At 36.8% G+C, this 27,163-nt stretch overlaps 1 protein-coding gene across 2 annotated transcripts in view; it reads right to left on the reverse strand.

The window, feature by feature from the left end:
• ADCY8 (adenylate cyclase 8) overlaps positions 1-27,163 on the reverse strand; it is a 116,702-nt gene that overhangs the window by 57,823 nt on the left and 31,716 nt on the right. For both annotated transcript variants that reach the window (XM_064706697.1, XM_064706696.1), the window contains exons 3-4: positions 9,688-9,818; positions 7,097-7,208 (exon numbers count right to left, since the gene is read on the reverse strand). In XM_064706697.1, coding sequence (XP_064562767.1) covers positions 7,097-7,208; positions 9,688-9,818 — 243 coding nt within the window. The remainder of the gene's footprint in view (positions 1-7,096; positions 7,209-9,687; positions 9,819-27,163) is intronic.

Here is a 27,163-nt window from a genome sequence, read left to right on the forward strand (position 1 = left end):
TATTGTCATCTCCTCTTTAATTTATTCTATCCATCTTCCCTTTTTCATATGCAATTCTAGAAGTTGTCCTTAAGCATGTAAATGGCAGTTGATATTATACAGACATTCACATCAGTATCCATCAGTCTCACACCCCTTTCAATACTCATTCATTAATAGCATTTATTGAGGGGATCAATTAAAATCTCAGCATGTCACAAATAGAGGCTCTTTTCTCCCCTTATTTGCAGCTTATCATTTGCTGCAAGTGGAAGATTAAGGGGCCTGATTCTGCCAAGATCAATTTAAATCAGAATTTTTGCCTGGGGAAATTGAACAGACTCAAACACCCAACTATTTTTTAATAATAATTCTAGATTAATTCAGTGGCAATTGATAAGAAACCTTTTTCCAATTCACCTAAATCCAGAGAAAAGAAAAGATGTAGATTTTTCATAAATAATTACCTTGCATGTGGTGAATGATTTATGTTTGAGCTTATTAAATATACCCCTAGTGACTGGAAAGGAAGCAAAGCAAATTGGCATAAGGTGGAGCTGCAGAAATGAGTTGCTCAAATAACAAGTTACTGAAAGACACAGTCAGAGACTTCATTAATATTTCTTGTTTCCTTGGGCTGAATTTCTGACAAGGGAAAAAAAGTGATTTTGTTTTATAAGCTATGCCACTTTTTCAATTCTGCCAGTGCTGAATTAATCATTTCACCTAGTTTTGAAGGGAACCCCATAGGATAGCGAACAGACCACAGAAAATTCAAAGTTTTTTGCAATTTTCATAATTTCAAGCTCAAAGTTTAGAACATTGGGCATGAAAAATAACTGCAACTGAACTACAGAACAAAGAGAAGTCATACACGTAAGTCTTCTTTAAGAAGGCAGCCAGTGGGAGGAGGAAGGGACTTGGCCTTTGTGCACAAGAGCTCAGTTCCTGAAACATGTGCCAAAGGTAGAGGAAACCTGGACAAACCTCATTTCTCAGCATGAATGGGGGCCAGGCCAAAGCTCTTAATCAGCAGTCTGTTTTAGGGTGGGTTGGTGAGAGAGCTCCATCCAAATTCCTTCTATTGCAGCTCTGTCATGTTGGAAAACAGAACTGGGACCTTGAGCGAGCCAGATGGAGGGGGGTTCTCAAGCTTGGTCATGCAGCAAAAAAAAAGGTCTAGGTAGGGTACACAGTTAAAAAGATTGTTTCTAATTTTTATACACATAAAGGGAAAAATATGACAGTCTTTCATTTGCCTGAACACATAAGTATGGCACTATATTAAACAATTTCTACATATTTTAACATACTGCATAAAGAATGTTTTGGGTTTTTTTAGAATAACCTATAATGGGGTGGTTAGAATTTCTCTGTGCTGCCAGAAAAAAAAGGTTTGGGGTCTGTCATGCTGCAGAAGGAACTGAGGCATGATGGTGAAAGAGTTTTATCATTTATTATATTAACAGCTTTGTTCCTTGACATGTTGAAGAAGAAAACTGTTATGACTGCTGTGTCTGGTGAGCAATTTGCCTTGGCAGCTCTTAATTAGAAGACTATGCTTTAAGTGATTTCAGGGACAGAAATCCCCATGAGAAAGATTCCAGGTGCTTCTTTCTAGCTAAGGCAGGAACAATTCTGAATGGCAATTCTGCCCCTGAGGAGTTTCTAGCACTGAATTGCTTCAGGTGCGTGGGACACTGGCCAGCAACATTAGAACATGAGCCAGGGTGTGCCCAGGGGGCTAAGAAAGAGGATGCAGCCAGGTGAGGGTCAGCCTCTTCTCCCAAGTAATAAGAGACAGAAAAAGGAGAGATGGCCTGCAGTTGCACCAGAGGAAATTTAGATTGGATATTTGGTAAAATTTCTTCATCTAAAGGGTTGCCAAGCATTGGAACAGGCTGTTTGGGAAAGAGGTTGAGTTGTCAGCCCTGAAGATATTTAAAAGACATGTGGATGTGCTGTTTAGGGATATGGTTTAGTGGTGGCCCTGGAAGTGTTAGGTACATGGCTAATCTTAGAGGTCTTTTCCAGCCTTTATTATTCTATGACTCTCTTAAGAATGAGTTGGAGAATCCCCAAGAATATACTTGCGAAGCCTAATTTAATTCAAATCCCAAATTAGCCACAAAGTGGCGCTTCTTTTAGGGGGAGGTTGAATTTGAGTAATTCTTCATTTACAAATAACTGGAAAAATTGAAACAAATTTTATTCAATCTGTCATTTTCATCTGAATTTTTTCCTAAAAAACCTGTATACTATCACTTCTAAAAGTATTTTGTGGGCTGGGGTTTATATGACTCTTTAGGTCTTTTGATGGGCTCTTTACCATCTGAAAAACTGTAAATGTAGGGAGAAGATGGTAAACAAGGTTGTTCACTCATTAGTAGGAGCCAATTAATTATTGAAACTGCTTGGGAGGAAAAAAACCTCAGCACTTTAAACATATACACATGAAAAAATTCACACCTGGCATATGTGTTTACAAAAGACTTTTTAGGAAGTCTCTGGAATCCTGTGGATTACATGCTTGAAGATAATTTCACCATGGAACAAAGCACTGCCAGCTCAGAGCTGAAATGTGGCCTGGGACAGTGAAGCACTGCAGAGGAAGTGTCTTTATCAAGGAACAGAAAAGCCCCCAAATCCCTCCAGCCTTCCCTTCCTGACACCAACAGGTGCAGGTGTTTTACTGGGGCTCTGGTGTGATGTGTTCTTGTGGAGCCTGGCAGTCAGGTTGGTTTCCACCTCTGGAAACAGCAGTCACAACATTGGTAATACAATGTTGAAGGAATTTTTGACAGCTTGTCTGCAGCACCACAGGAGACAATTTAATCAAGGTTGCAGGATAAGATTGCCTCCTTAGAAACAAAATAAACAAAACCCCCATCAGTCCTTTAATAAGCTCCTTTTCCTCTTTGTTGTATCTGAAACTGAATCTACAAAGAGTGTAGATGAATTTAGAAATATGATAATTTAAATCATGGTATTGGCTGACATCTAGCACTGCAGAGAAGACAGAGGAAAAACAAACATCAAAAATAACTATTACTTCACCAAGGCAGGACGTTTTTTAGGCTTAAGTATCTTGCTGAATGTCATCTCATTTCCCTTCTCAAAAATTCTGCCTAAGGAAAATATTAATATTAATTGAGTTTCCATTTAGGCCTTTCAGTAGATTAAGTATATATAAGGGAATATTTTCTTCAGTTCTATTTTATGTCAACTTATTTTTCTTCTTTTGTAAATGTTACTTTTCTCTTTAATAACTATAAATCTTTTACAAATATCACGGAGTGATTAGAAATGAGAAGAAGCTGTACATAACATATCATTACATTTTTTTCTTGGAACAAATATTGAACTGAATTCTAATTTTTTTCAGAATGTTCTGTTGTAATGATACAGATATTATGGAAGCTTTTTGTTATTAATTATAGGCATCAATGTATGCCACAAAACTTGATGTAACTTAGGGAAGATTAAAAAAATCAGAGACTTTTCATTAGTTTTGTATTGCTTAATAAGGCTTAATAAGAGAAAAAAGAAGCTTAGCTAAATTACATTTTTCAGTGTGCTGTGAAAATGTCTTCTTTAATATTATATGATTTATATAAGATGTTTGAGCAGATCTAACAATCCTTTATATGAGATTATAATTTAATACTTTTATTTAGAAGTAAATAAGGATTTAAACATTTTTTTCCTTAAAATCTAAAAACTGCCTCAAGCTTTCTGCAACTGATTGTGTTGCTTTGATGGTAATTCTTAGCAAACTCTAAGAGTCTGAGTAAAATTTTAAAAGGTTATGATAACTCTAGCTAAGCTGATTAAGAACCAGTTAAGTGATAGATCTAAAATCTAGATGTGATTGTGTAATCCTCCTTAGTGAAAGATCCTTCTAGGGAGGCCTAGAAAGAAGCACTTCCCAAAAGTCCTGTTGAGGATTTACAGGCAAGTAGAAAACTATTGCTAATAACATTTACAAAAGGAATAAGACCAGTAAAATAAACAATTACCATGCAGACATGGTGGTCACAACGTGACAGCAAGACCAGAAAACCCAAAAATAATATTTTTCAGTACAATAGTGTTATCACTGTATGTTCAGAAACATGGCACTTGGACAGTGATTGAGGAAAGAGAGATTAGGAGGAATTGTGATGATCTGCCTTCACACTCATGGAGGTTAGTCCAGGAACACTGTTTTCAGTGCTTTAAAAGGGATTCTCAAAAATAGGAGGTGTTCCGGAAAAGTAGTCCCCAAAACTATTTTAAGGAATAAATCTTACAGAGTAAAAACCTCGCTGTGAGTTTGGTCTGTTTCTTTTATCAAAAGGAAACCTGAGAAGCCCCTTTATCAAAGCATCCAGATGCATTCCCAGAGGAAGTCAGTGACTACAAGATGGTCCTTTAGTCTGGAAATGATTGGCCACAGCAAGAATCAACAGATGTAATTCAAAGTCAGTAAAAATCAAAGGAAAAAAAACCTATACAGAATAAAATAGTGGGAGTGCTAAGGCACTGGAATATACTAGCAAGATGGACCAGTATTAAAACAAAATCATCTCGTGGTGCATTCAGATGAAGACCAGGAATTTTTCCAAAAGATACACCTTTACCAGGTGTGAAAGCTTTATGCAGTATCGAATGAGTAGGTTGATAGATCCCTGTAATTCACAAGTCCTTAAAATTCAGGGTCACTCAGTGTCCATTTCCAACACTTTTCAAAGGAAAAGGTGAAGTTCTATATAAGATTTAGACCCTTTTATTTTATGCAGCTGGTGCCCTCCATAAGAGTCCAGTGTGGAGTGTTGGTTTCCTGTAAAGTGCAGAGGGAGAATTTGTGTCCTTGAATTGGACAGAAACACCAAACCCTTTCTAGGGAAGCAAGAGAGGTTCCTCTGTGTTAGGCATCTCTATCGTCAGGGCATCACACAGGTATCATGACATCCAGGTCACAGAACCCACAAATAAGGAACACAATCAAAATGTCTTTCTTTTTACTAAATTTTAATTTTTCATGATCATATCACTTTAATCTTTGCAGGCAAAGTCTGTTCAGTTTCTGCAGTGGTTCTTCCCTGTGCCTTCCACCTTTCAGAGGATTGTTCTAAACCAGTAGATTAGTCTAATGATGTGTTTAAAAAAGAAGTAAATTCCCAGACTAGGAAAGGAAATGCATGAAGGAGCCTAAAGTCTTGAATTTAGTGACTGGGACATTCACTTGAGAGGTGATAATCCTGATAATGATGTTTTGAAGACACAGATGTTCTTTCATCCCAGATCAGAGATTTCTGGATAAGAAATTCTTTGCTATGTAAAACAGACTGATATATTTATTACCTTTTCTTTAAAATAGACTCACCTACATTTATAGTATACCTATTATTGTATGGCATATTCCATGTTCTCCATTAAGATTTATGAATTTAGAACTGCAACAGAAAGGTTTCTAGAAGGTTTAAGCGGAGATGTGTGGCAAACCACAGAGAGGGGAAAAAGTCTAGGCATTTAAAGAAGCAAAATTTTCAGTTCCCATAAAATAAAAAATAAAAAAACCTGAGAAAACAAGCTGGAAGTTGACTTCAGGGTTAAGTGGCAAGTGAAGGAGGATTCACTGGATTAGGCTTTTAAATGTAAATGCCTTCCTTGTTCCTAACTCCTTTACTGGATATACTCATTCTCTACAAAATCACTATTGGTTAAATATAGTTTATGGAATGGTTACAAAATATGGTTAATGATCACGAATGCTAGCCAAATTTGAAATGTGAAGCAAGGCAATAAAGAATTTTTATACATAGTCTTCCTAAAATATTTCTGTGACATACATACATTCTATTGGTAAAATATGTTTCTTCAATTAAAATAGCTATTTTTGTCAAGCCATACAAAAGCAGGCATTACTCCTCTAAGCTTTCTAAAAGACAGGACTGAGGTAATTCTTTCACCTGGCTTTACAGTGCAGACAGAGCTGACAAGGGGTTTTTGTTTGCAAAGCAGATAGGTTGCATTTACTAATTTGCCACTGCCCAGGCAATAGGTTATGGCATCACTCTATACAAAAGAAAACACATTGCTATGTGAGGTAAAAATAGCTGAATCAAAAGAAATTTCAATAATTATGGAAGACTTGCTTTTCTTGACCTTAATGTGTAAGACGAGAGAAAACCACAAGGATCTTATTCTGATACTGTGCAATATGTGTACAAATACTCCATCACCCTAATTCAGAAATGTATAAAAACCAGTGAGGGATGCAAATCTCTACATCAGGCCAAGCCATTTTAGGTTTCCTTTACAGGAAATAGATAGCATGGTCTAGGATATTCAGTGCAATTAGCATTTTCCCGTAGTATATACATACATTTGGCTGGGTAAATGATAAGATAAACTCCATGAAATGTACTTCATTGCCTCCACTTAGAAGCCTTATTAGTCAGCTCAGATATTGACACTAAAGAGATCCATATTAAATTACATTTTGACCAAAGAAGCATGAAAAAAAAATAATACAAGCTAGCAAAACTGAGCATGTTCTTCAATACTACTTGTATTTCTGTGCTTCACTTTTTTTTCTGATCAGTGCTAATTAAGGAGCAACTAATTTTCCTGATGTAATAATTTCCTCTGCTGTGTTTAATTAATTTCATTGTTGAGTTAGATAGAATCCAGCTTAAAGATTGTAAACCCTGCTATTAACTAACCACTGCAATGACTGAGAGAACTGATTAGATGACCTTAAATGAATACATCTTTTAACCTTCCTCACTTTGCAGAAGAAAAGACAAATAAAGCTAGGGTCCTAAAAAACAAATTTCCAGCAAAAATCCAAAATATGAAGCTTCCTTAGAAACTGTGGTAGGTGATCTCCCATCATACCATTCTCTGTCCAGCACTGCAGAAACCAAATGTTCTGATGACAACCTCTGCTTTCACTTGCTATCATAATTTTTCATATAACTTTTTTAGTGTCTTCCAATCTCAATTGCTATATAAAATCCCTGTGGGGAGAATCTGGATATATATTGTTCTAATTGATCAGAGGATATTTCCCAAACATCCCAAACATGGAATTGATTTTGTCTTTTTGGAAATCAATTGTTTAACTCACATGTGCTAGTCGATCAAATCTGGCAAAGAGTTCATTCAGCATTCGGACCAGCTCCTGGGCTGACAGAGTTGTGGAAAGGTTGGTGAAGCCTTTAACATCTGCAAAAAGAATGCTAAAAAAAGAAAACATATTATTATTTCACTCTATTTCCTTTAATTACTGAATGTTTTAAGTTACTTTCTAGCATTTTACTAGTGGAAGGATCATTTTATTACCCTTGAGGTAACATTACCTCTGTTCTATACTTTTGTACATACTGGAGTACTGAATATAAATATTGAAGGAACTAAAAAATACTACTAAGAGTGAGAAAATGTTTTGCTAGAAATAGGAATCATGAAATTCTAGATTTTCAAAGCATACAAGTGTCAAATCCTAAGAGTACAGACAAATCTGTGATTGTCTTGATATACACCAGGCTAAGGCCAGTTTTATTTAGCGTCATTTCAGGCATGAGACAGAAGTACCTGAGTTAGAGCTATAGTACTCTCTTTATAAGATATGAATCTTTAATAGGATTTTTTTTTTCATTCTACTGACTTTACAGGGAGCCCAGTGTGACTGTACTTTGAATTTAAGTGTATCAACTTGTGTGCCTGAAATTATGGTAGGATCTCCGTTGACAAACCATTTGCAAACAGACTTCTAACCTGTGTTTGAACATCCAGTTATTTTTCTTGCCTTTTGGCTGCTCACTGTGCCTAGAATGACCACATGTGAATATAGAGAAACCTAAACACACACAAAGTATGTGGTATGCAAGATAACACCCAGAACAAAACATGTAATAACTCAGTAATTATTAGCCAAAGAAAGCATTGGCTACTTTTATAAAGAGGTGATGTTCAAAAAGACACAGATCATTCTGGCACAAACCTTGTCAGCACTTGAAAGTCAACCAATAAAACTGGTGTTACAATCTGAGTACCAGAAGATTTTGTTTCACTTTAGCTGATGACTTGTGATGAACAAGATCACAACTTGGCAGGGTCTGAGAATTACCAATGTAACCAATAAGAAATACAATAATAATTTGGTTGATTGATAACACATCTTCAAATGTATGGACTGGCAAAGGTTTGGTTGCAATTTAAACAAGTGCTTACAAACTTGGGAAGATTTTACCTGTGAGAAGGAATTAAAAGGCAAAGTACCAAGCTACTCAAAGAGTAATGAATAGTAATAATAAACTAAACTTATAAAAATAAAATTTTGAAACTACTAGTTTCTACACTTTTAATTTTCAAACCAACAAAAATTTATACCTGGATATTTGTAAGGATTCATATAGGATTGGTTTATGGGGTATTCAGTACTAAACAGTTATGAAATAAAATAAGGTGTATGAAACCTTGTTTTGAAAAGATCTAGTTTCTGGCAGTATGTATAGAAGCCAACCAGTATCTGCATATTAAAGCATGCAGAATTTTAATTTCAAATCTCTTTCAGGCATAAAATATATTTTGACTTCTCACCCTGTCTACAACCCTTTTCCATTAAAGCAAAAGGGCCATTTCTCCATATTTTGATTCTTCTACAGCAACACTTACTCTGAGTATGAAAAAGGTTAATGGAAGACATTTTAATTTAGTGCAGCTCAAACCTTTATGAGGGTCCTTGATACTTTCAATCAGATTTAATAAAATAACATATCTGATCTACTGCATGGACACAGAAGCAGCAGATAATCAATTTATTCTTCTGCAGAAGTGCAAATTATTTCATTGAACTTCTCCAGACAAAGTTATATTTTGGTTTCATTGAAAGGCAAAGTACTTGCTTCCCATGCAAACTATCTGCCACCATACCCATGCTTATTTTTCACTTCCTTCAAGGATGGTTTCAAAGATGGTCAGTCAATGATTTACCCTTGTGTTTTGGGAAAGGCTCATGGAAAATGCTATTGGCTTAATAAAATATTCTGATTTTCTGGAAATACACTAAAACCAAGATGATGTAATGTCATGGAGTGGAAGTTGATCATTCTGGTGTAAATGTACAATTAGGACTAATTACCTTGAGTGGCAGCTCATAGGATAATTATCACCCTTCTGATAACATTTCAAGAAAGAAAAAAATTAGAGAGGGGAATAAAGATTAAGAAAATAATAATAAGACTGATTAAATGAAAATGGCTATAAAGCAGAGGAACCATTTAACAGGTTACCATCTTTGAAAACATCTTACAAGTCTCCATCTAATTTTTCAGTGTGTGGGGTGAGCCAGGTTGTGGCAGAATATATGTCCACATGTAGGCAGGGCTCCCCTTCCTGTGCAATCCTGACCACTTAAGTGAACTGAGTGTGAAAAAGTGAAAAAAGTGAAAAAAAAGTGAAAAAAAAGTGAAAAAAAAAGACACAAATGGTCCAGACTCAGTGTTTAGTTTAAATGGCTTTTGCCATTGCCATGGCATCCAACCATCCTGATGATTAGAAGAAGGCATCAAAATGCTTCTCTGCTTAAATACTAAACAAGGTTACACTAATTTTCCAATTAATGAATGAATAAAGCAACAGAAGGGAAATCCTCAGACAAGAGTAATTTAGCAACATCTGAGACCTTAGGCATTACAGAAAGGCTACTTCACCCACCTGACATTCTCATAACGATGAATGTAGATCTTATGGAACTGGTGCTGCAAATGTTCATCTTCCACATTGGTCATGTCATTGATCATTTCCAGGACTACAAACCGTGGCAACACAGAGAGCACCAGTCGTTCCTAAACAAAGAGGAAACCAGTGTCAGTCTGAACTGGTATTTCACAATGCCCAGTTTAAGGATCTGGATAACTGATTATTTAAGATGTGACCCTCCTCTCTAAAAATTCTAGCTCAAGACATTTGTGATAATTCACTTTATCAGCCTGAGTCTATAGTCCAGGACACATCTGGTTTGGGTAAGGAAGAATAAAATGAGTTCACATGCAGCCATTCAAACTGGTCCTCCTGACTAGCAGAACTGGAGAACATGTTCAACATTTCTAATCATTTTTGTCTGTGCTTCAAGAACCCTCACGAAGAGTAAACATTTGTTTATATATAAAAACAAATGTAGACATATGTTTATATATATGCACATGCTTCTTTACAATGTATATTAGTAGAGTATCCATTTACATTATTTTATTATTAGTGTGCAAACAGTGTATCAGTGCATATTAGTGCACATATACTTCTAGTATTAGTGTATAAAGAGATACACATATATCCACAAGAGTGCTGTTTCCAGCCCTGTCATAATACAATTAAGCCCAGAATTTTCACAGAATTTCACCAAATATTCTGGGTTGGAAGGGACTACAAGGATTTTAAGTGACTGGCCTATATGGGGATTGAACCTGGACTCATGGTTATTAGCACCATGCTCTAACTAACCACATCTTAGTACAGCCAGGCAAGCCCTCAAAAAGCAACCAAGTCTTTAATGAAAGCCCTGGATCATCCCCTGAGAGATTTTAGACTGGCTTCAGTGGCTCATCAGTTTAACAGCTTTGACAGATTTTTGTGAGTATCCAACCCAAATCTGTTTCTCTGCAAATTAAACCTTCTTTTTGTCCTTTCAAATTGAGCATGGATAATTATTGATTGCTGCTTTCTCTGTAATAATCTTTCTGTACTAAAATACTGTTATTGTGTCCTCTTCACTCTGTCTCTCTTGGTTTTTTTTTTTTTTCAGATTAGAAAGCTTTGTCCATTATTGGAATTTATCACTCCCAATCACTCTGAAGCAAAGCTACAATTTTTCACTTTTGTTTTGCTTTAGAGGATTGCAAATACTGAAATATTATTGAACTAAAGAAGAGAATGTTACTAGAATGTATGCAAGTTATTTATAACCAAATTTCAAACAACATTTTGGGGAATAGGATATATCTAGGGAAAACCAGATACGAACTCCCAATTCAGGCACATATGTAGACAACAGAGCACACAGATGAATAAAGTCCTCTCCTCTCCTCTCCTCTCCTCTCCTCTCCTCTCCTCTCCTCTCCTCTCCTCTCCTCTCCTCTCCTCTCCTCTCCTCCTCTCCTCTCCTCTCCTCTCCTCTCCTCTCCTCTCCTCTCCTCTCCTCTCCTCTCCTCTCCTCTCCTCTCCTCTCCTCTCCTCTCCTCTCCTCTCCTCTCCTCTCCTCCACCTTTTTCCGTCAAAGTAACTGATGTTGAATTTGTTTTGAGGCAACTTGATATCAGGAGGATATAAAATAATCACAGAGTAAAGAGGCTGTGTTATGTCCCTTCTCAAGGGTGAAGATTTGTTCAGACAGAAGAAAAACCAAAGAGGAATGATGGGTGGAATGAGAAAGACAAGAAAACCAATGAAAATAATGATTTTTATGCCAGCAGGATTCAATGCCATGTGGATAAAATGTTGCCATAGATGAAACATCTGAATAAATGAAGAAATCCCTTCCTAGCTTTCATAGGAAGTGAAACACTACTAACTTACAACTTTCACAGTTCAGATCATGAAGAATTCTCACTCTGAGCAATCTCAGTCAGCAGTTAGTAAACAATCTTCAGCTCTGATGGGAACACGTTGTGGATAAACACCTCCATCTGTCTAGATGGCAGCACCAGATGAGGTGAACTGTATGTTTGTTTAAGAGGGGAGAACACAGGCTGCCACAAGCTGCACTGGAGCACTGCAGTGTTTCACCACTGCAGCACTGGAGTGTTACACCCCCCTCCAAGAAGGCAATCCTTCCTGCATAACATGCTGACAGAATACGAGAGAACTGAGAATCTCCTAATATTTAATTCATCCACCTATTCTACAAACCTTTGCTAAATCAAGACCTCCTTTTGTGAGGAAGAGACAAAAAATTATGTGAGTGATGGCTTCTAAAGAGCAGGCTGTGAACTATAATGCAGCAAGATCATCGTTTATTTTGGGAAATAGCCAAGCTCAGACTTTCTGTTTTCATACTGGATGGTTCTAATTTTAGCACATTTGCTTTGTCTTGGCTTTGTTCCACCCTTTCCACCTGGGAATTCTGCTATCCTTCATTCTTCTGATGTGCAAACACTGGATGTGATGCTTGTGATGGCAAGAGGCAAACCAGTCCCTTAGGAGGTCCTGCATACTCCTGCAAATCCAGGTTTCACAGGAACATCTACACCTCAGGTAGCCTCACTCATAAAGAAATGCAAAGAGCTGCTCATTGTTAGGCTGGGAACCAGAAAGATTTTAAAAATTTTGTGTCCTTAAGCTTCCTATGATAGAATGCACTTAGATTTTCTTATTCCTTCACTATTAAAATACATAGCTCACTATGACCAAAAAATAAAACCACCTTCTGAGCAAATCAGATCAGTAATTAAGGGAGTTGTATGAATAAAGTGTCCAATGACTTCTTGCGAAGATACATTCAGAATAATACTAAATTTTTTCACTGTTAAAAGAAATATGTTATTTTCTAGCTTACCCATGAAGGATGGCAAATTGGAAGATCATTTTTCTTTTAAAGGAGATTTGAAAAAAGGAAAGTAAACAGAAATACTGGATTTTATTGACTTGTTTATGAAATCTATAATAAGTGAACATTAAAAAAAGATCAGTTCCTTCATACATTTATGGCTTAAATAGTAAATGTACTTTTTTTTCTGAAAGAAAACCTTACATTCCTAATTTGCATTCACCTAAGGGAGTATTGAGCAATGCCTCTAGAAAGTTTATTTAAAATAAAACATAGTTGGCTTGGCACATGTTCACTAAGCCAAGAAAAATGTGCCTAGGACATTTGATATCTTAACCTTCATGCTACTCATTAAGGTAAGTTAAATGTTCTTGTCTGCACATAAGATCTGGCAATGACCCATAAAACTGAGGTTAATTGCTTTGCCTCTGTAGCAGCCCTCCTCCATTAATAGTGAGGTGTATGATGAGCCTTTGTTGGAATCACAACTGAAGGTTCATGAACAGCTCATGTCACTGCTCTGCATAGTGTATGTTGTGCTAAGGAAGAGCTAGAAAAACAGCATTTAAGTGTGTCTGTGTGTATATATAGATACTTTTTGAGGCACTTCAGTTACCATTAATTCTCTGGTACTGAAGCATTGAAATGACAGAAATTTTTTGCTCTGTGGGTGTCAGCTGTCCCTGGCTATGCCCAGCTACTCTTACATCACACCACACTGACAGGATGGTGGGGATGCTGAACCAGGCTTCTTCTCCAAGCTGGGAACTGAGATGGGCTCTAGTGTGGATCATTTCCATTGTTTCTTTTCCTGCAGCTGATTCTAGTGTTCTCTGGACCAAGTCCTTTTTCAGAGGTCTTTCATACCACTTTTCTTCAATCCAACAGTTAAGAAAGATATTTGGTTATTCAAGAATGAGTGTCAGGTCACTCTTCCCTTGATATAAAGATCCTTGCCACATAACCCCCCTTCAAGCTACTTAAATACTATTGCTCCTATTTCACAGATTTAGATACTGTGGCACAGAAGAACCATCACCCCCACCACCAGCAGTGTGTGGGGGTCAAGTACAAAAAAGCAGTAGCTAATCACAGGGAAAAGAAAAATGTCATTTTTTATTATCTTCTGTACCTTACTATTTACATGATCAAAGAGTCCTCACCTTTTTAGTCAGTCTCTCTTGGAAGGCATTTTCAGAGCTGGAGGATAACGCATAAGAAAAATTTCCTTCCCTTGCAGAGAAAGCCCTAATAGAATGTTATGAACTCTAAGGTGAAGGAAACTCCATCACCCAGATCTTTTGAAAGCTTACTAGTTCAGCAGTGGTCTAAGTGGAGACAATTCAAAGCAGCAGTGGTAAGTGGTTAGAAAAGGAGCAGAGATATATTTGTTCAAGAGAAAAGACATAGAAAAAAGATTCCTTTTCTAGCAACAAAGGAATGCTAGAAAAGAGCTGGTGAACTATTCTTCTAATAAAAATTCATGACATGAATCAACCCCAATGTTTAAGATGGAGCTGTCAGAGTTTAGAGTAAATTAATTTTAAAAGTGCCTTTAACCTGAAGAATAACTATGGTAAAGAAAACAAGCAAACAGTAGAAATCACTAAATGTAACACATTGATGGTAGAATTCAGGTCTGCATTTGAACACCTGAGTTTTGTGACTCCAAGGCAGTTATGCCCTTAGTAGTTTGGATGAAACCTTCATTTCATCCAAAGAATCTGGAGAGATACTCAAGCTAGTAAATTACTCCTTCGGTGTTACTATGGGTCTCTTTGGGTTCTGGTGCCTGTTTTGACTAGATCTCAGTCCATGGTGGTAGGAGCTCACAGATGTAAAGAGTGTGTAGTCACTTAGTTTAGGAGGTGTCAAATATGGAGCTGACTCCTACCCAATCTACTCCTTCAGGAAAAGTTAGCAGCAGTGAAGCAAATCCTGCAATGATAAGTAAATTAACTTCATGAGTCACCCACATCTACTCAAAATCCCAAGACTGCAATTTAACATGTATACTGCCTCTAAGGCCCATTTATTGTTTTATGCATCTGCAATAGTCATTCTTTGTTGCACAGCTTTGCTGTGGTCTGCATGCACTGATCCCTTGGGTCACTTTCACAGAAATCAGGGGGTACCAGTGCTTACAACTGCACAAACATAGGTAGGCACATTCATGGAGAACTGGGACATGTCCCTGATGAATAAATAATGACCTTTGCAGCAGTTTTTGAGAAGACTCAATTAACCAGTGCACAAGGCCTCAGTCTTGTGAATAAAAACCAGAGATCGCTCCATTTGGGCTGATCAAAGAGACCAAAACTCCAACAAGCACAAAACATTGACAAGCAATTTGGGATCTGGAGGAGATGGCTAAGAGGAAGGTCAAACTCCCTGAGGTTTCTCTGCAGGTCATGTGAGGGAAACACCCCTGCAGGATCTGCTGTCTGCAAAGGCTCCATGAACCAGCTCCACTTAGATGGTATAGGCTTTTCTTTGTTCCACATAATTTTTATTTGAGATGGCTTTACCAAGGCACAGAACCCCCTCTTGGCTGATGGGTGAATTCAGGTTTTGCTCTTTTTCCTCTGCATGAAAGGGGAAACCTATAGAGAAGTTGTGGGAGTAAGTCTGGGTTTGGAATCATGATGCTGATGGCTGCTCCCAAGACACTTGTGTAAAATTGGAGTGGGCGTAGCCCAGAAGTGTTTAACCATAGATGCTCTAGAGAAACTGTGTCAAATTTTTCATCCTGATTTTTAAGAATCATTTTTCCAGAACCATCAAGCTTATCTTTAACAACATTTACAATTAATATCAGAGGTGCTTTATTGTCTTAAACACTAAACTTAATAGGATGTGAAAAGGGCCATTCAGAGCAGTAGTTTCAGTCTTTCTGGAGCACATGAGCTTGTATTACATTTAAGGGAAGTCAATAAAAATTGCATTGTTTTGTACTGAAAATCTGACCATGTTCAGAATTGATGTAATTATTGTAGATGTCACTCTAGAAAATGGAAACTAGCACCTCTCATTATGATGAACTGCTCTGAAGAGAAATTCCTTTGTGCTTACTAAGTGTACAATGGACAGTCTATTTGCAGCTGTTCTTTCTTGTGTCTCATCAAGACAATGGGAGTTAATTAAAAAATACTGAAGGAACTGCAGTACCTAATTCATTCAGACTTGTGGGGTTATGAGGCTCCCTTTTAGTTTTTACTACTTAACTTCTGCAATGTTTGATATGAGCAATATCAACTTTGTTTTATTTTAATTCCAGTACTGAATATCCCAAATTATGGGAATCCTTGGCTGCATGTTCCATTTAGGCATCTGCTGTTTTCAAAGAGAAACAAGGCCAGGTCACACAGAAGGTCTTGGAGTCTCCTTTTATTTAGTTTTTGTCTATGAAACACATTTAGAATCTCAATCAAACTGATAACCCACTATTTATGAGAGTGAATGAAAGTGAACCCTTCATCAAAGTGTCTAATGAGACATGTTGCAAACCTTATGGCAATGAAAGTAGGAGAAAGCATTTTCCCCACAATTCTTGTAGGAAGATGTTATTAAATTTTTTCCTCTATGCTGTTGTCCAGACCAGCATAAAACAATATACATAGCACATGCTGAAGGGAGGAACTGCAAGTCCTGCTGGTCCTTTCTTTTGGTAGGGTAGGGAATGGTTTGATGATTCAATACCTGTAACCATATTACAATATCTTGGCAGGGTGTGATGACTAACAGTCTATTGCCATGTGTAAAAGGAGATTTTTTTTTTTTTTTACCCATTTGGCTATGTGAGGAAATCAAAATCTTAGTGCCTGCTTACCCTGCAGTTCCTGAGATGTAGAAGAATGATTCCAGGGCTGCCAGTTTGGGGTTTTATGCCTTCCCAGTATAATTTTTGCTTCATAAATATTTAGCTCATCCTGTAACATACTGGGAATTGGTAGAACAACACTCCCTGTCTTTTTTTTTTTCTTTTTTTGCATGGTACTTGTTATTGCTGGTGCAGGTATATTTAATAAAAAAATAAATATTCCTCTTCAAAATATTTTAAAAAATACAAAAATACTTAAAACATTTTTTTCAGAAGTAACACAGCTGATCATGAAGCTAACTGCTAACTGCAGACAGTAATTGCACTATGGCACAGGTACAATGAACCAACTTGTCATAAGGCCACATGAGCACCACTGTCTTGCACAGGAGTGGGTGGGAGCACATCATGAAACAATCTCCTGATAGTGCTTTGTTTGTTTATCTTTTATCTTAGCAGTAGGATCTACAGGTAGTAGATTAAGTGCTCTCAAATTAAGTGTCTGTATTGAATACATACAATTGTTAACAATTCCAGGTACTCTGAACCCTTACATATGATTTTTTATCTCCTGAATGAAGAGTGTGTTAGATCTACATTTCACTGTGAAAACCAGACATGTTAGAAGGATGAGTGGTGAAAAGCAGGAGTTACAAAACAATTTGTATTACTGCCCTACCTTGTAGACATGAACATTTATCATAGAATCATGCAATGGGTTGGATTGGAAGGTTGTTCAAGATCAGTCAGTGACCACCTGGCCAAGGGCAGGAGAACCTTCCTCTGGACCAAGTTGCTCAAAGTTCCATCCAGCTTCCAGTCAAAGGACAGACACAACTTTCCTGGGCAAGCTGTTCCTGGGTCTCACCACCCTTACAGGCAAAAATTTCTTCCTAATAGCAATCTCAACCTGCTCTCTTTCAGTTTGAAGCCATTCCCCCTTGTCCTACCATTATATGCCCTTGTCAAAACTCCTTCTCCATCTCTCTTGTAGCCCTTTTAGGCACTGGGAAGTTCTACAAGTTTTCCCCATGGGCTTCTTTTTCCTGGACTGAACAATTTCAAATCTCTCCTCCTGTCTTCATAGGAGCCCCAGCTCTCTGATCATCTTCATGACTCTCCTCTAGATTTTCTCCAACAGATCCATGTCCTACTTATTGCTGGGGACCCCTGAGCTGAACAAGTGATACTCTCCAGCCCCACAGTAACCCATTAGACTCATCTAGTAATGGAAAGTCATATTTTATATTCTTAATTTTGTTTCTTCCAAATATCATGATGATTTTTTAAATTTATCCTTTATTAAAAAATAGTGGAGAAGACAAATATCAAGAAGAAAAATATTTATATGGAAGTAAGACCCATATTATGACAAAAAGCTTTGTACTATCTCGTGGTGTATTGGCTTCCATAAATTTCAGTTAGTTTGCAAGGAAGGCCAGAGTCAGAACTAAAGAGCAGGAGAGAGACAGACACAACACTGATTTCATAATAGCATAATCTTAAGCTTTTCCTTGTTTTACTGGGATAGAAAATGATCACAAAACAGCTCCTACAATTCAAATTTTTTCTAAAATATCAGAATGGAACCATCTGACTTTAATGCTTTTTGTGCTGCGTTTCTCTGGAACAGCTTTGACTTATCTGCTATTAAATCTTCATTTAATTCTTTTGTACTGGTTCTTTTTTCTATTGATTTAGACGTCTCTTTTTCCATTTTGTTACTTTTTTTTTGAGCTGTTTTAAAAATTTCTAGACAAATTCAGTAAAATACACATCTGTGTGGAGTACTCACGGCAGATAATGACATAGAAAATATCAGAAAGAAGGCTTTTGTGCATTTTATCGTGCAGCTTTCTATGACTAAATCACCGCAGCCACCAAGATAAATAAGAGCCACAAGGTCATATTTTCTGGTCAAAACAAGGGGTGCACCTTGTCAGAGAATTACAAGACACCAGTACTAAACAGAACAAGCAGGATAAAACTTCCTTTCAGTAGGTGGGAGAAAATCACCTCCTGAAAATCAAACCCCTTTGAATAGGCCTGTAGATGGGCAGTTGAATACTGGTGCTATTGTTGCCTTTTTCCCAACCTGGGAATGAAAGAGACAATTTTAGTAAGGAGGTAATGTAAAGGGGGATCTTTAATGAAGGCCTTCAGGGGCAGTTTTGGAAAGGTCCTTAAAAGCCCACTCCTACAGGGATGAGTACACATTTATATACAAATTTATATTTATAGGAAATTAGCATAATTGATAAAAAGCACCAATTAGGAGGACAAGGGGTGATGCCATTCCCCCCCAGGTCAAACTCCTTCTCTGGAGCCCCTCCTTCAGCACTGGCTGTGCTTTGTCCATGAGAACGGATCTCAATGAGTTGTTCTCAGCCTTGGTTCCCAGGAAGAACCAAGACAGCACAGAACCTTCTATCTCCTGGAGCTTGGAGCTCTGGAATTTGCTTTGTCTTTCTGCTCAGGGAAAGGCCATGGAAAAGTACTGGGAAAGCTAGCTACTAATACAATAGGTGATGGAGTAACAAATATATGTGTGAAGAATACAGAGACCATATAAAATATAAAAAGGTAAAACCTAAATGGTATCAATATGAAGGACCATTAGCCTATTTATAAATGTTAATCCAAATATTCTATCTTACCTTAAATTGTCACAGTAATGGCATCAGTACCTTGACTCTATTTATCTTGGAATTGGTATTGCTTATGGTTATATGATTTAAAACCATTACCTGGACTACAGAGTCCTCCTATTAATTAAGCATTTTGTAAGGACATTAATTTTAGAGTCCTCCTGCAGTCCTTTTAGGGCACTAAGGGAAGTTTCTTAGTACATTAAAAGTTCTGATCCTGAATGAGAAACTCAGAGCAGAGGCACTAACTTGATGAATTTGGAGCTCGGATTTCTTTATTAAGCCAGAGGAATGTGTGACAGCCCAGCTGGTAGAAGTCTCATCACTGTAGGGAGCTGAAACTATTTCATTCCCCTTACTCATTCCATCTCTGCCCACTTCCCTCATGCATCAGCAAGGGTCACTAGTTGATGGCAGCTCTGGAAAAAGCTGGTTTTTTTCAGACACCTCTCTAGCAAAGAGCTGAGAGCAAAGGAGACACAGGCCACCAAAATCCTGTCAGTTTCATTCACTATTGACCAGCACAACATTTGAAAAACCTGGTTTGGAGATCAAAGTACCTCACAGGAGTTTTATCCTCAGTGAATCCAAAATCCATCTACTAGGAAGGGGGATTCCTTCTCACTAGTTTCTTCCCAGGAGAGTTCCCATGCCTGAAGATCTGACACTGGGATTTCTCCCCTATATGAATTGCACTTCAGGGTCTGACTCCTATCTCTCTGCCATTGACTACAAATCTCATTATTCCGTTTGAGCCCATGTGGCAACTCTGGATTTGCAGGAATAGAAGAGAAGGAAGCAGGTAATTTTTGTCATGACTTTACCTTAGATTTCTACTTGACAGAAAAATGTGAAGTTATGTTTTGATGACAAGAAACAAACACTGGCAGTGAATGTGAAGGCACTGCATATAAACTCTGACTTTAAAACCTTTGGATTTCTACTGCAAATGGGTTCAGTAATGGGGGTTTTGAGATAAGGTATAGTAAATATACATCCTGGTATGTACAGAATCATAAATGCATGTAGATATTTCTTCCCCCCAACAATAAGGAAGAAAAGTCTTTTATTAGATTTAGAAAACAGGTCACCTACTAAATGAGAATACGGAAATGGATTATGAAGAACAATATAAGCATTTCATATTCCTTTATTCGTTGAATTAACCAGTATGTTATCTTGATGTTCCATCTTGATGTTATTTTGATGTCCCATCAGCTTGATCTGATGGAACAACATGAAGAAAAAATTTCAGCGGCAACCATGGTTCTTTAGAGAAAAATACTAAGATGAAAGAAAGTCTGGACAAATGTGAAGCTTTACGTAAAATGTCACAATTAACAAATTGGTTTTTATCAAGAGAAAAAAAAAACCTTAATATTTAACCAGAGGTTTACATTTTTTTAATTTTAAATTGTGACTTTATTGTTTGGCCTTAAAAAAAAAAGGCTCAGTTATTGTGATCATAATTTTAAAATATGAAGCACATTAAGCTATTTTTATAAAGACCATGTGCTCTCTACAATTAAGATTATTCCTTTATTTTTTAAACTAAATCTGAACTTTATCCTCATACCAATTCACAGAGATTTTATTATTCTTACCACCACCATAAATACACAAATACACACACACATATATCTACATATATGTACATACATATGTATATATATATATATATATATATGTATATATATGTATGCATACACACAAGACTTCATGGTGCTTAACCCTCTTAAAGTGTCCTTTCCAATCCCAGTCCAATCTGCTGTTATTTTAGAGGCTGCAAAGTACTGACAGTTGATTAAATTCTAGCTTTGTGAGAGCTTGATAAAACCTGCATAACATGTAAGCTGCTTAAAAAAAATTAAAAAATAAGAGCCAAAAAACAAACTAGACTTCATCAATCTGCAGAGAGCTTCTTAAAGACATGGGAAGCAGAGATTGTTGCAGGGGAAAGTGTGAAAAAAAATCCTCTGGAAGTAGAGGTAAGAGGAAACAAATGGTCAAACAGAACAGGTTTTTTAATGGAAAAAGAGATTAAGGCAGGATTACAGTATTTCCAAAGATCTCAGCAGAAGAGACTAAATATGCCAACGGCAGATTGTTCTGAAGACTAAGGGCTGTCTTCTCATTTTCTAGCCCTGATGCCCATACTAGAAAGACACAATGTGTGATCATACCTAGAAAACAAAACTATCCTCTTCTCACCTGCACAAATGGTCCTTTCAGGTGGTGAGCTCTAATCCTTTATGCCAATCAAATGAAACATCATCCAAACTGTTTTGACTTTCCAAATGAGTTTTAATTGGATTTGTGGAATCCCCTATGAGAAAGAGATTGCCTGGAATGCTGGTGCTCAGTATGCCAGTGGCAGGACTTGCAGGGAGGAATTGCCTGTAGGGCTCTCTCTTGGGGGACCCTTCTCATTACACCATTTAATGTAGAAAAGTTTTTCTGCTTTCTCCCCTCTGATCTGACCCAACCCAAAATTAAAACTTGCAAATGCCCATCTTTGTCCCAGCTTGATGGGAAGCATCCCTGGAAGCCCAGTGGATGATGTTTGATACCAGCCTAGACATTCTGGCCTGAATATTCCTTGCCAGACTGGGAGCAGGCAGTGCTTGCTCCCCACCTGCCCTCCTGCCTCCATGGAGCCTTCACTCTATTTCCTCTGCCTGTGTCTTAGATACCCAAGATCATTTCCATAAGAATTAAGAAAGATGTTAAGGGCCCTTATTTTCACATAAGAGGACCTTCTCCCTGTGGAATTGGAAATTGTGTCTGCAGAGAAATGGGCCTGCTTGCTGAGGGCTGTCTTGGAGAAGGATTTAAACAATACAGCTAAAAAGACTAATGTGTTGTGGCTTTAGTAACTTCTAGAACTAGGTATCTGCACTAAAACTACACAAACGTGGTGCTAAAATTAGAATAATTTTTTCCATTTGACTTGTCAAGACTTAGAACCTGGAGGATTTGTTTCTGATTTGAGTTTACTCCCCTCCAATAGTTTAACACAGCCAGAGCTGAGCAGCCTTGTTGGTGAGCTCTGTGCAAGAGGTAAAGAGTTTTCTCTTCATGAATGATGCATAACCTGCTATACTGAGGACAAGAATCAACACCTCTCCAGAGGATGAATGCAATAGTCAAACAGATATGGACTGTTTTCCCCCCTAATCTCAAACAATTTGCATATAAAATGATATTAGGTGCTCTAAACCTACTAGAAATAATGCAAACAAAATGTTTCAGAGAGGACATAATGTTAGGTTTTCTGAACATTAGTTCAGATCCCAGGTTACTCAGGTTAGTAAGATACAGTTTAACAACTTTGCTTAGCTTGAAAGCAGCCTCCCATCCCATCCCTGTTTTCCTATTGCTTTGTCCAGGCTTCATTAGTGTCTTTGGTCTAGAGCAGTCTTGGATAAGGAGTAAAGTGTGGCATGACCAGAGAAGTTTCTAATTATGACTAAATGCCTTTTCTGTGAATTGCTGTCCTGCAATATTGTAATCTTATAACAAGAGAAGGGGTAAGGGCTGGACTGATTTTTATAGTCTTGTAGCTATAATAACTTTGGGTAATTAACTTTCGTGATTTTTCCCTGTATAGTCCTTGTAAGGCTTCATTTGCAGCTTCAGTTAGTCAAATATTCCTGCACAATTTTTATTGCACAACAATAATCCTGACTTCACTACACAATAACTGTTTTCAGATATGCATAACTTGATATATGTATGTGGGGTGCACAAAAAGGCAGCATGACAAAGATATCTGAGAGACTCTTTATAATTAAATGGCAGTATTTCAGGGTTTAAAATGTTATGCAAATTTCAAGACTGGAGAAAGAGCAGGTCAGGACACCTGATATATATTGCAAGCAATTCAACATAAAGCCATCATTTCAATTTATGTCTGGATTTAATATGTCATTCATTTAAAACTTGGGGATTTTGAATCCTGAGAAATAGAAATGAACTTTACTGCAGCTTTCTGCTCTTCATTAAGGAAATTTCACAGCATTTTCACAATGAGGGAAATTACATATTCATTGGTTTTGAAGGGTTTTCAGTTGCTAATTAAGAAAGTGAGTTAGACTATCTATTTTCATTGCCCACATATGATGAAAGCAGAATTACCTGCTGTGTACTTGCAACAAAATCAAGCTTAAAACAAAGACAGTGTCTTTGAAGTGTTCACTAACAAAGTATAGCACTGGTTGTCAAAATTTTTGATATCAAATGAAAGTATTAAATCGAAATTTCAAACAGGTGGTAGCAGGTTATGATATTGTTGAAATAAAATGGATTTATCAAAACTGAGAGCCTCATTTTTTTATATTAATAATTGCAATGTTTTGAAAATTAAATCTGAGGACATTTTTGGTGGCCATATTTGGCTGCTTGATATAAATACATCCCTTAAGATCATGCTGCTAACCACAATTCATTAGAAAATATTTAAATTCATTATTTTATCAATAACTGCTAAACAGAGGCTGTTTTTACAACACATTTGTCTGTGCTGCCTCCTGCAGCTTGCTTCCCTGATACTTTCATCTTTTGATGATAGTCTTTCTGGTACTCATGAACTCCTTTAACTATGTCAAGCTCTGAAATGTTTTAGATTTTCACAATAGTTTTAATTTTTTAATGAAAATTAGGAAATAATTAGACACAGATGTTCCCTCAGTTTTATAGGGTGATGGGATTTCCAAATGGTGTCACACAGATAATACCATATAGGTAAGTGCATAAACATCATTAGCAATGACTGCTGGAGTAATTCTCCTTTGTAGCCAAACTGCTGTTCATTTTCATAATAGAGTAATTAGAGTTAGGAAATTCATTGCAATTGAAAATGCTAATCTGTACTTCTAACTACCCCAGGTGTTCAAAAACAAAAGGGTAAAAAAAGAAAATCAGATCCTCGATGATCTGAAAATACAACTGAAAGTCCTGACTTTCTGAAACACTTCAGAAAATTTTGTCTACAAATCTTGTGGAGAGTAAATGGGGATGGGGGAGGAAGAATGAAAAAAGATATAGGAGCCTTATTGTATGTAGACTTTTGGAAACAGACACTGGAAACTGAGTCACTTCAAAACTGGAGTCAGGTTGCCCTGGATCAGCCAAGCTCCATAAAGTCTTTTGCATCATCCAGGTCTGCACTGCATTCTCCTCCTTCCTGTACAGTCACTGAATGAGCTGCAATTGGTGTAAAAGCTGAACTTGCACCTGGAGATATTTTCAGTGGAAAATGAGCCTATGGAGCTAATTCAGGTTTACAGGGACCATAGGCCCAGACACTTCTGAACAAAGTACTGACAATGGCTGTGACTGTCAAACTGAAAACTTCACAGCAAAAATGAAGTAGTTCAAGGAATTCTTGAACCCTGGAAACCCACAAAGGGAGATGCTGCTGGAAACACATGACATTGAAATTTCAGGTTAGAGTAACATGAAGAACAACAAAGATGTTTATTCATCCCTAGTGGGATTTTAGTGATTTCATCTCCTATTTTCAACTCATTATGCAATGGTTGCAAGTGAATAAATGAAGCTGCTTTCACTGGAAAAAAAAGAAAAATCAGCTCATATACATGAAATGTATCTGGAAATACAGAAAAATCTCTTGTTTTTCACCAGCAGCAGAAACTGACACAGTAGAAAGTTTATATGTGCATTCCAGAAAATCTACATATCCTCATTAGAGGATCCTTAAAAACCTCTGACAATGAGAGATCCTTCCTTGTCACTATTATTGTTTCCTTGTACACCTCCACATTTCTAATGGCACCTCTTGCTTTTCTCTAAAATACACATTATAAAATGTTTGTCTCACAACTGGGTGACTTTCCATGACTGGTTCTTTTAGGCATTGCACATTACTGCATAATGAGAGCAGTAGCATTTATCATTATTAGAATGACAGAAGATTAGAGATTATGAATCCAAGGGATATTAAGAAAGTGGAAGGGTCATTTTGGGAGAGCAGAAACTTAATTTCTTGGTTTTAACAATACACAATAATGAATAGAAGTATATCTGAATCATTTCTATAACTTCCATGATTACATAAAATTGGAGCCTCCTTCTGTAATTATCTATAGACAATCATGCCACTCCTTGTTGTAGTTTTAAACTTATGTTGTTTTGTTTTACTTTAATTTTACTGGTCTTCTGATTCAAATAAAGGAAAAACCAGACTTTACAGGATCTTTCTGGCGAACTGTCCCACCTCACATGACATTCCATATATACAACATGTCAACAAATTTTAATTTTCTATTCCTTTCAGTTGAAGAAGCAGAAGATGTGTGAGGATGAAAGAAGCCTCAAGAGATTTGAATTGTCATCCACTACTATAGAAAGTAGCAGTACCACCACTGAAAGCAACAAAAACATTGTCCTTGCTGCAAGTACCCTTTAGTTTAAACAGTTTATGGCAAGTGAAAGGAAAATAAAATTAAGTGGAACAAATTTGGAATTCCTTGAATTATTGTCTGGAAGAATTACACAAATAATTATTCCTCTATTTCCCTGCAAATTATTGTTCATCAACAATATTTCTAGAAATTTTTAGAAGCCACATCACAACTATCATCCTGCACAATCTTTTTCCACCTTTGTTCCCCCCTTCAAAGGAAATTAAAGTAATGGAAATAATTTAGTAAACTTTAATCCTCATTTTTTAAAATTTGATGTGCTTTAACAGGAAATTTTTTTTTACATTAATCTGAACTACAGATACCATTTATTAGGCCATATTTTTCCTCAAGATAGAAAAGTGCATGCAGTCACTGAATTATTGTCTGTATGCTCATTAAGTGAGCATGAACAAGCTGCTAAAAAAGTGGTCACCTAAAATGTGACCTTGTCAGTCTTCTTAAAACAGATAGGTTTAAAAATTGCTTAAATGAGATGCTATCCCAGAAACAAATGGAAAAAATAGAATGCTGAGGGAAACAGTCTCTCGATTGCTCAAGATGTTCCAGCATTGGACTATTTGTTTAATGTTGCTGTTCCAAGTGTAAATGAAAAGCTGAAATGTTTATTAAATATTCTCATATATAGTGGCATCCATAATAACAAAATTAAAAACGTGCAAGAAAATTACTCAGAAATATTTAAAAATGTTTTGGTTTTATATAATAAAATTATATTACAAAAATTTGAGCTAGTTTATCATAAATTAGGTTTCAGAAGAGATCTTTCATTTGGTGTCCTTTTGTCTGTATTTTTCTCCTGTGGTCATTTTCCTTGGCCCAAGGACATTTCCCCTTATGCATTTCGAGTCATATGATGGCTGTGACACATTGCTTTGTTTGGTTATAGGTGAATCTCAGCTGCAGTGAGGTAACACTCCAGGAAGTTCTGCCCTCGGGGAACAACACAGCCCTGAAACCTTGCAAAGCACAGGGCCAAGACAAAATACACAGTTCAACCTGACTTAATAAAAATAAATATTTCTGATCCAACCCCTACTTCCTCCTTTAAAAAAAAAAAAAATCTGCCCACCCAAACAGAAACTATCTGTTTTCATTTTCCGAATAGATAATAAAAGTTCTGCAAAACTGGATTTCTCAAAATATTTTTCTTTTTACTACCTTCATGTTACATGAGAGGATAAAATAATTCTAATGGGAAAATCTCAGACTAATATGGAACAAGGAACCATTTTTTTAGTGATATAAAGTTTTTTACAATGAACTCTAGAAAACTATAATCAAAGTAAATCTTACAAAATCATGGTTTATGAAAAATAAGGCAAGAAGGAAAAGGAAAAAACCTCAAATGCCCCAAAATCCCCAAAAGGCATGAAACTATGATCTTAAAAAAAGAACAGAGCATCCCAGATAATATCCCTCAAAGTCTTTTCAGGCAGCAATGGCTGCAGAGATGTTCTGGCAGAGACACCTGGCACTGCTCAACACAGTCATGTGTACTGAGTCAATAAAGTCCAGACTAGGACATCTTCCTAGAACTCTGTATAGGAGCATGACTTTCAGGGGGCAAATGAAATAAATTTGAGAAGCTATGTGCATATTTATACAGCAGGGCAAAATGAAAGGCTAAATTCATCTTAGAATGATACAGCAATGTAACATATGTGATGCTGGTGCTGCTCCCCTTGTGCAAAATAATAAGCAGCAAACTTCTTTATATTCAATACTTATTTTG

The sequence above is a fragment of the Zonotrichia leucophrys genome, chromosome 2 (assembly GCF_028769735.1).
Source record: "Zonotrichia leucophrys gambelii isolate GWCS_2022_RI chromosome 2, RI_Zleu_2.0, whole genome shotgun sequence".
NCBI classification, from domain to species: domain Eukaryota; kingdom Metazoa; phylum Chordata; class Aves; order Passeriformes; family Passerellidae; genus Zonotrichia; species Zonotrichia leucophrys.